We start from the raw sequence: 10,522 nt of genomic DNA, 5'->3' as shown, positions 1-10,522 counted from the left end.
CTCCTGTTGGGACACAATCACCCGAGTCCTGTCATGAGCAGGAGAGAGATAGACCCAGGCATCGGGCCCCTCTTGGAAGCTGGGCCCGAGGGAATCTTGCCCCCCCTTGGCAGCCCTACATATATGTAGGTCAATTCTATAACAGAGCGCCCAAATCTATGTGCCCCTTCGCATGTAAATGTAGGTAAAATGAGCACTTATTGCAGGAACACCCTAAGCTATTCTATTAGGGCATGTGTAAGCGCTATGCTGCTAGGCATGGGGCGTAAACATAGGCGGAGCATGGGTGGAGCTTCCACTTACGTACTTCATGTTCGCAATATTGTTAGTTGCTCCAGCTCTTGCTGCCTTTCCACACCCACAGTGACTCCAGGTCTATAGCTGGGTGCCCAAATGTTAGGCACGCTGATACCAGCTTATCCTTGCTTTCTATAATGACATTTAGGTGTTATTATAGAATATGCTTCTCTCAAATGTTATTGGGGCACCTGAAAGAAGATACCTGCTTATAGAACTGCTCCCATACTGCATTTAAGAAGGTGCTATGTATTCTGAACACCTACATAAGTACATAAGTAATGCCACACTGGGAAAAGACCAAGGGTCCATCGAGCCCAGCATCCTGTCCACGACAGCGGCCAATCCAGGTCAAGAGCACCTGGCAAGCTTCCCAAATGCACAAACATTCTATACATGTTATTCCTGGAATTGTGGAATGCATATATAAACCCAGGCCAATTTTCCTTCCTTCCTTTTCCCATCAGTCGAGTATGGCTTAGATTGTAAGCTCTTTGAGCAGGGACTGTCTCTCTTTGTTAAATTGTACAGCGCTGCGTAACCCTAGTAGCGCTCTAGAAATGTTAAGTAGTAGTAGTATGGCTCTCGGTCACTCTATGGATCAGTGTTTCCCATACCTTCCGATCTCTCACAACTTCTTTCACTTCTGCTATGTTCATTCCAGTATCTTCCTTGATAGTATCTATCCAGCGAATTCTTGGGTGGCCTCTTTTTCTTTTGCCACTAACCATTCCAAGCATGATGTCTTTTTCATGGGACTTGCTTCGCATGATGTGACCAAAATAGGAGAGAATTTGTTTTGCTCCCTTGGCCTCCAGCGAGATTTTTGGTTTGATACATTCCAGAACTGCTTGGTTTGTTATTTTGACTGTCCATGGGATGCATAACAGTCATCTCCAGCACCATAATTCAAATGCATCAATTTTTCTGCCTATCTGTCTTTCGCAGCATCCAAGATGTACAGCCATATGTTGCTATTGGGAAGATGATTGCACTGATCAATCTACATTTGGTTGCCAAGCTGTCCTTGCTCTTCCAGATGTTGTTCATGCTGACCATCGCACTTCTTCCAAGTGTCAGCCATCTCTTGATCTCAGGGGTGCACTCACCATCATGATTAATTTTGGAGCCAAGAGAGATGAAATATTTGACAACTTCAATTTCTTCATTGTTGATCTAGATGCCAACATTCACATTTTTTGCTGATGTCATAATCTTTGTCTTTTTGATCATTTTTATAGGCAATTTTATAAGCCTCTATATCAGGGGTTCTCAACCACAATGAATATGCATGAGATAGATTTGAACACCATGGAATCATGGCATGCAAATGTATTTCATGTATATTCATTGTGGGTATCCTGAAAACCTGACTGGCTTAGGTGTGCCCCAAGGACTGGGTTGACAACCCCTGCTCTATATGAATGTGACTGTAAAGCATCATCCTACCTGTTTCAGTTGGTTACAAAATTGTCCTCTTAGAGGTTAATTTTAATTACCATTTATATATGAAGCTAGACGTAAAGAGCAATTAGTATATCTGTAAGTAGTCAAGATTTTGCTACCGACTTTTCTAATAAGGTAGTTAAAATAGTTGAACAGTTTGAAAAAGAAGGTTTGCCAGTAGAACTGGCATGCCCCTTATCTGATGAACAACAATGGCAGAATTTTCAATTAGTCGCATCTTGGGAAATGCAGAAAGTGATTGCAAAAGTGAATAATTCACATTGTCCTTTGGACCCTTGTCATTCATCAATAGTCCAGGCATTAAAAGATCCAACTGTTGATAGTTTTACTTGCATAATTAATAAATCATTTATAGAAGGAAAGATACCATAATCATTAAAGAGGGTTACAGTTAAATCATCAATAAAAAAAAATCATTCCCTAGACCTTAATTTTTTTTTCTTACATTTTCTAGTTGAAAATTATAAACCAATTTCATCTTTACCATTTCTTGGGAAAGTTTCAGAGAAGGTGGTTTGTGAATAGACATTAGAATTCTTGGAAATTAAATCTCATCTTTACCATCTGACTTGTTTCTCCAATATAGCACCCTTCGCACTTTTTACATTGAATGATATATACCATATTTGAAGATGAGCATGTAAAGGATTCCTTTATGTTGAATATTTTTCCTTTGTGAATGACTGTGGGATCGTGTGAAATGTGTTGGCACAGTTTTCAGCTGGATATATTGCAAGGATGTGTGCCTCTCTCTTTTTTCTGAGTTTCTGTTGGGAGCTTGCTTTTCACTAATTTCTGTTTTAAGTTGGGTGGCTGTTGGAAGGCCAGCACTGGTGGGGATAGGAATATCTCTTTCAGTAGTTTATCCTCCTGGAGTAGTGACTGTAGATCTTTTATGATTCTTCTTAATTTTTCTAGCTCTGGGTTGTATATCACTACAAGGGGGATTCTCTCTGTGGCTTTCTTTTCCTTGTACTGCAGTAGGTTTTCCTTGGGTATTTTAAGGGAGGAGACAACATCCTTGGGGTTTATTTTGGGGTTGTAGACTTTTTGTTTGAAGGATTCAGTCAGGAGTTTGAGGTGTTTATCTCTGTCTCAGGTCAGAGCAGATGCAATGGTATCTTGTGGCTTGGCTGTGTATAATGGATTTTGTTATATGTGAAGGGTAGAAGTTGGAGTTGTGGAGATAACTGCATCTGTCTGAAGGTTTCCTGTATATAGATGTTTGCATATAACCATTGCTAATGGAATGTGCCCAAAAAATTGACTTTTTCTGGGGAGAAAATTCCGTGTTATAAAAGATGGTGTGAAGTCGGCAAATGTAGAATATTCAACTAGAGTTCCATAAGGATCCTCCCTTTTGGTAATGATATTTAATATCTTTTTGTTCCCTCTATGTAGATTACTAAATTGTCTGAATCTACAATTGAGAATTTCCACACATGACATCCAATTTTTATTTCAAATTTGATATATCCATAGATGCATTGTTTGACATGTTGTATCTATTTGAATGCTATATGTCAACGGATGAAGGGAAACTCTCTTAAACTAAATGTGTCAAAAAAGTGAATTTTGGTTTTATCAGTTTAGCCATCCAATGATATTCCTCAGGTTTTACCATTGATAATATGAAGATTCCAATTGCCAACAAAATACAAAATTTAGGAGTAATATTGGATGCTAGACTTATGATGAAATTTCAAGTGGATAAAATCATTAGTTCAGTTTTATAAAAATTAAATCTTGTTAGAAGATTGGGAGATTTGTTGAATTATTCTAATTTCAGATTAATAATTCAAAGTGTCATTTTCCCATTCTTTGACTATTGTAATGGTCTGTTGATGGGACTGTCAAGAATTGTCTCAAAACATTACAAGTAGCACAAACCGCCAGCTGCTAGAGTTCTAACTAGCACTTCTTGATTCAGTCATATTGCTCCAGTTCTAAAGAATTTACATTGGTTACCAATAGAACAAATAATAAAATTTAAAATATTATGGTTGGTCCTTAATGTTCTGAGTAATGCGATTTGTCTGACCATCGCAGCTAATTTGTGTATTTATCAGTCACCAAGAACTGTATGATCTGCTCAAAAAATGCTATTAGAAGTTCCATCTTTTCAGATATTAAGACTAGAAGAATATAGAAAGGGAAAGAGGATAGGACTTGATATACTGCGTTTCTGTGGCTACAATCAAAGCGGTTTACATATTATATATAGGTATTTATTTCGTATCTGGGGTATTGGGGGTTAAGTGACTTGCCCAGAATCACAAAGAGCTGCAGTATGAATCAAAGCTAGTTCACTAACCACTAGGCTACTCCTCCACTCTATCTTTCAAGTGGTTTGCCTGAAGTACTGGAATTTTCTATCTCTGAAATTTAGAATTCTAAAAAATTTTGACTCATTTAAGAAAGGTCTGAATACCAGTGAGTCTGACGTCGGTGCCGGGCAACATGGTAGAGACTATTATTAAGAACAAAATCACAGAGCATATTCAAAAGCATGGATTGATGAGACAAAGTCAACATGGATTTAGTGAAGGGAAATTTTGCCTCACCAATCTACTACATTTCTTTGAAGGGGTGAACAAACATGTGGATAAAAGGGAGCCAGTTGATATTGTGTATCTGGATTTTCAGAAGGCGTTTGACAAAGTACCTCATGAAAGACTCCAGAGGAAAATGTAGAATCATGGGATAGGAGGTAGTGTTCTATTGTGGATTAAAAACTGGTTAAAAGATAGAAAACAGAGAGTAGGGTTAAATGGTCAGTATTCTCAATGGAGAAGGGCAGTTAGTGGGGTTCCCCAGGGGTCTGTGCTGTGACCAGCGGCGTACCAAGGGCGGGGTGGTGGGGGCGGTCCGCCCCGGGTGCACGCCGCTGGAGGGGTGCAGAGAGCAGCCGCACGCCTGTCGGCTCCGCTGGTTCCCTGCTCCCTTTGCCCCGGAACAGGTTACTTCTTATTCCGGGGCAGAGAGAGCAGGGAGCCAGCGGAGCTGAGAGCCATGCAGCTGTTCCCAGCAGTATATCAATTGAGGAAAAACTATAAGTGAGAGGATCAATCAAACAAATACAGTTCGAGGTGAAATGGTTGATCATCGACCAAGTGGTTGGTTCTGCTAGAGGAGGGGATTTGGATCAAATTTTAAACAGGAAAGAACAGTATTGGATTTTTGAATTGGGAACGATGATGCCATATGGACTGAATGAAATGATTGAATGGAACATGCTCATTTAGTTACCGCAGCTAGCCTCTTTTTTCTTTATGATTGGCACTTGCGGGCTGACATCATTTCCTGTTTGAGGGAGTATTTAGTGACTCCTAATTTTTTGGTAGTAGTAGAAAGTATTCTGGAGCAGAGGCATTTTTCACATCGTTTACAAGAGAAAATATCTTTATCTAACAGAGTTCCTGAAGAAGATTTTCGAAACCCTGCAGAGTCGGACTCGTTATGATTTGTTCTAAGTAGCTGGAAGGAGAATTTGAAACGAGAGTTGAGCAATAATGGTATGGGGACCCTGTGGTGGTAGCTTCGAAGGAGAGAGAAGTGGCAAGCTCAGATGGAGCTGATGGAGAACATCAATTAAGACTTTTTTGTTCTGGGACTATGATTTAGAGACTGTTTCAGCCCTTCTCAGCAGTGGAGAAAAGTGTGGATTAATCAAGTGACAGCTGTTTTTTTGTACCACATCTATATACGGAGAGAGAGGATTATTGAGGACTACTCCACGGAGGATCCATCTACATGAATGTTAAGTGCCCTCTTTTGTCTCACTTCTGATTAAATATTTAAGATATTATAAGAGGTGTGAGAGAACTTAACCCGTGGTGGTTATTATGGAATAAGTAAAGTACATCTTAAATTTAGGGTGTGCAGGAGATTTAGAGGAATAAGTGATAGGATCGACATACACAGTTCTGAGATTTGTGATAAGTACGTTGCACATTGGATTAACGGTAATTGGAGTAAAGGTGCATTTTCTATTAAGGAATTTTTCCTAAATGGGTGGGATTTTAGACACCTACGAGAAGATCGATGATTGAGAAATTTGTCCACCCTTGAGAGACTCCACGTTTCAGTCAGTGTGAGTCTCGTTTTGGGTGAATTGCAACCCTGAGAACTTCTCTAGTTTACAAAAGTATTATCTTTTATATATCACCTCGAACTGTGTTTGTTTGATTGATCCTCTCACTTATAATTTTTCCTCAATTGATACACTCTGGTACAATAGTAGTGGTTTTAATTTTGCTGCATGTCCATTTTCGGCCACAAAAAAAAGGTCTTTTTTCCAGGTGCGCTGAAAAATGGACCTGCATGCGTCCAAAACACGCACCTACACCAGCACAGGCTATTTTTAAGTGCACCTTAGTAAAAGGGCCCCATATGGCATAAATGCAGGGTCCATGCCTAAAATTTATGTGTGGCCTGAAAAAGGGGGCACAGAAATGGGAGGGTCATGGGCATTTCGGGGATGATCGAGGTGTGGTTTTGAGTTACATGCGTAATTATAGAATAACAGTGCTCAGCATGTAAATTTAGGCACGGGCATTTGCACCATGTTTTTGCTGGTGGAAATGATGGGGCCAAAGTTTACGGGTGATGTCTCCACATAAGCATTAATTCTATAATCTGTGCTGATTTTTAGGTATGGTTATAGAATACCGCTTCAGTGTGTGTGTGTGTGTGTGTGTGGGGGGGGGGGGGGGGGGGGGGGGGCGCTGATTTTTTAGCCACCATATTCTCAGAAAATTATTGAAGTCTGTACTGTTTAAAAGAGCTTACTCTTCAGGTTCAACATAATTTTGATCAGCTCCTAATTTTTACCAAAGTTCATGGACACTAACTATTCTTTATTATCTTTTACATATTGTTTGCTTTATATGATACTTACTATCTTTACTTTTTACTATGTAAGCCGCATTGAGCCTGCTCTGTGTGGGAAAGCGCGGGGTACAAATGTAATAAATAAATATATAGACTCTATCCCAGTATATTCAGTTCTAGAAAGAGAAGTCTTGTGGTACAATTATAATGAGGATGAGCACGTGGCAGGAGCTGAAGAGACACTCTTTATAGGAATTTTTGGAGAGAGAAAAGTGCCCAACTCTTGCTGAAGCTATAGCTCACAAAAGACCTATGAATCCCAACAGTACAGTGTTCCCATCCTAGTGATACAGCATCCCAGAACAGAGCTATAAGCACAGATGGAGCCCAGGAGACATAGAGGATCCAGTGACTTGAAACCCCAGAAGGAGGGGTGTTTGCAAAATCTGGCAACCTCAGAAGATCCAGGGAGAAGCAAAACCTCTCAAACCCTTATGTTTTGATATTAGATCTGGTCTAGAATTGAGAGTACAGTAGTCCCAAGTTTATTCATTACTTGTTATTTTGCCTTCTGAGCACTGTACAATGACTATTATATCAGCTAAAATGTAAATTAGAAGAAAAAAAGGAACTCCATTGGTTATAGAAAAGTTATAGGATAGATAAGAGACTAGTTTGCCGAGGTCTGCAGATTCTCAACTGGCCCGTGGCCCTGCTGCATCCTTATGGAAAACTGGACTGTTGGACTGATTAAAATAAAAAAGAAATGTTTTCAATCCAGATTGAACATTTTTAACACAAGACTCTGCCCATAGTTGGGCTGGGAGAGCATTCCATAATTTTGGTCCCAATACTCAAAAAGCTCATTCCAAATTTCTGTGAACTACGTACACTCAATTGCTCCTCTTGAGAATCTTATAAATATTTTTCTCAAGTTGGAGCCACATTTTAAAAGTTTTTCACAGTCGAGATTATATTGCAATGAGATGCCAGACAGAGGACTTAGTCACCCTTCCTACTGAGTGCTTCTATCCCATCTGCTTGACCACTTCATAAAAAAACCCTCAAACCATTAGGAGCGAATCCCTTGAACAACTAGTTCTTTAAAAATATGTTTTAACAGCATAATTGATTCCTATTATTGGATGGTCCTATCATCATCCCCCATTTCTCTGATAGAAACCCCTTTCACACCTTGATTGTGCAGGAAGATGCTGCAATTGCCTGTTTCTGACTTTCTTACTGACCCCAAGCATCCCAAGCCGTTGAGCCATGACAAACGCATGGACTTCTTGAGTGAGTTTCTTGGAGCAGAGCCTATGGGTGATCACATGAGAGTCAATGGCAGGAGTCCTAAGTAATTCAGTCATCATATAAAGTACAAGATCGGATGACACCATGGTACTAGCTCAGGCTAATCCAGTCCTGGTTTTCCATCACTGCAGGTCTATTTTTCTTAGGTAAACAGAAATATGTCTTCATGTATGCAATGCAGAAAAGCCCGGACTTGATAAACCAGTCCTAGGAGAGATGTTGCCTGATATTTTAAACCATTTAACCAGCTATCCAATGATATTCAGTGGGAGATCACCGGTTATCTCTTGCTGACTATTGCCAGTTAGTGCTTAGCGGATAGCTGGTTATATCATGCGATATAACTAGCTATCTACTAATATTCAGCACATCGCTGGCTAAGTTTGGCAGCCAAATTCGGCCACCGAACTAGCAGGCCTAATTTTGGCCAGTTTTAATTTAACCGGCAGGGCTGAATATTGACTTGGCTGCTTAAGTTGAAACCAGCCAAAAAAAACACCCAGATATTCAATGCTGGTCACCAGAAATATCCGAACTCAGCGCCGAATGCGGGAGTCAGCCTGGCTATCTCCTACAGTCTGAATATCGGGCCCATGGAGTCTGTTCTGTCCTTTGACAGCCTTGCCTGGTTGGGATAGGTTCCTGAAATGTGTTAATGTTTTACTGTAGGCCACTGTAGTGTTAGATAAGCAAGGCATTATGTGAAATGTAGTTCACAGGTAGTGCAGACACACTTGCTTAAAAAAACTGTTATTATTGGTGGGCTGTTGCCTAGCCTTTTTTCTCAGCCTAGCTTGGCTTTGTTCTCATTGGTCTGCTTGGCCTCTTGTTCTTTGGGCTTGAGGGAGCCCCCCCCTCTCCTGTCCAGGTTCTCTCTCTGACTGACTGTCTTCATCTTATTTCTGTCAGCACTTGTCCTCATAGACTCCCTGGAGAGAACTCGGTTTTTTACCTCATAAATATCTTGACAATGAGATATTGCACTTTCAATCTCCCATCTGTGAGCTGTTCTGCCTGTGAAACTGCTTTTCTAACTCAGTAGTAGAACTGCCCTTTTTCTCAGGTCTCTGATTCCATCCAATGAGGCAGCTTTCAGAATACGAAGGCTCTATGCTAAGAGGCACCTCTTCTGATTTGTGAGTAAACTGTTTGTTATTCAATAAAGGACATTTCAGAAATATAAAGGGACTTCAAGGTGTATTGATGTACTGAGGTTATACATAGTAACATACATAGTAGATGACCGCAGAAAAAGACCTGCAAGGTCCATCCAGTCTGCCCAACAAGAAAAACTCATATGTACATCAAGATACTAAGATCTTACAGTAACAGATCTTGGGAGGCTTGAACAGAGTCATTTGCTAAAGTCTACATATATAGCGCACTTTTTCACCAGACTGTAACAGTATCAAGAATTTTTCATGCGAGAGTTCTTTGTAAATCTCCAGGCTCTTCTATCTTCCCACAGAGGCTTATAGGTGCCCCTCTACAGGTGGCTGTGTGGATCACTGCTTGCCGTTGGCATTGAGAGGCCGGTTCTTGCGCTTCTCACTGTCCAGGTATGCCTTGAGCTTGGGGCGGGAACTCATTCTGTCCACATATGCCGACAGGAGAGGGAAGGTCTTCAAGCAGTCGGGAGCCAAAACCAAATGGTTCTGCAGGCTATCCAGGAGGTTGTAGTCAGCAAATGAGATCTGGATCAGGCGGAAAAAAAACACAAAACCAAATTTACTACTACTACTTATCATTTCTATAGCGCTACAAGGCATACATTTGCAAACCTGGATGGAGGGGGTAATTCTCAAAAGATTGCCTAAAGTTAAATGTTATGATGATCTCCTCTAACCCCCTAATTCTATAAAGGGCTCTTTGAGAGGCGTGCAAAATTTGGGTACATACACAATTTGTGCATGCATCATAATTGAATAATAGGCCAATTAGAACCAATAATTGGCATTTTAACAAGCTATTATTAGTGCTAATTGGAATAACAAGATATATACACGTAAATTCAGGCATATGATCTGTGCCTAAATTTTACTTGTGTCCTGAAAAAGGGGGTGAGAAATGGGAGGGTCATGGGCAGTTCAGGGCAGATAGTGGGTGTTGTTTTTAGTTACATGTGCAATTATAGAATAATGGGGCTCGTCGCTTAAATTTAGGCATGGGAATTTGCACCACATTTTCGTTGGTGCAAATGGATGTATCTAAATTTAGGCATGATCCCCGGGACTTAAGCGCTATTCTATAAACCAGGCCTAAATTTAGACACGGCTTATAGAATAGCGCTCAGCATTTATTTTTGGTGCCAATTTTTTAATTCACCCCTAAGTGTAAATTCTATATCGCGATTAAGTGTATTCTGTAATGAACTGCGCCTAAATTTTAATGTGCACAGTTCAAAAGGAGCATGGTTGGGGGTAGGGAAATGGGCATTTTATGGGCATTCCAAACTTTACACACGTAGTTATAGACTATGGCCCAGTGTGCATGTAAATCTACGCACAGGGATTTGTGCCAATTTTTATTGGTGTAAATGGAGGTGTGTAGTTTTAGGTGCTGGGATATGAACTAAGAGTATTCTATATACCGTGCTTAAATCTAGGCACCA

The 10,522-nt window shown here is 40.3% G+C and overlaps 1 protein-coding gene across 1 annotated transcript in view; it reads right to left on the bottom strand.

Annotated features, from left to right (window-relative positions):
• Nucleotides 1-9,194: 9,194 nt before the first annotated feature.
• LOC115460575 (glutathione S-transferase P-like) overlaps nt 9,195-10,522 on the bottom strand; it is a 38,043-nt gene continuing 36,715 nt past the window's right edge. The window contains exon 7 of the mRNA XM_030190345.1: nt 9,195-9,605. Coding sequence (XP_030046205.1) covers nt 9,417-9,605 — 189 coding nt within the window. The 3' untranslated portion in view covers nt 9,195-9,416. The remainder of the gene's footprint in view (nt 9,606-10,522) is intronic.

The sequence above is a fragment of the Microcaecilia unicolor genome, chromosome 1 (assembly GCF_901765095.1).
Source record: "Microcaecilia unicolor chromosome 1, aMicUni1.1, whole genome shotgun sequence".
NCBI classification, from domain to species: domain Eukaryota; kingdom Metazoa; phylum Chordata; class Amphibia; order Gymnophiona; family Siphonopidae; genus Microcaecilia; species Microcaecilia unicolor.
Note: the sequence above shows the minus strand (reverse complement) of the source record. Positions and strands in the feature narration are given on the sequence as shown.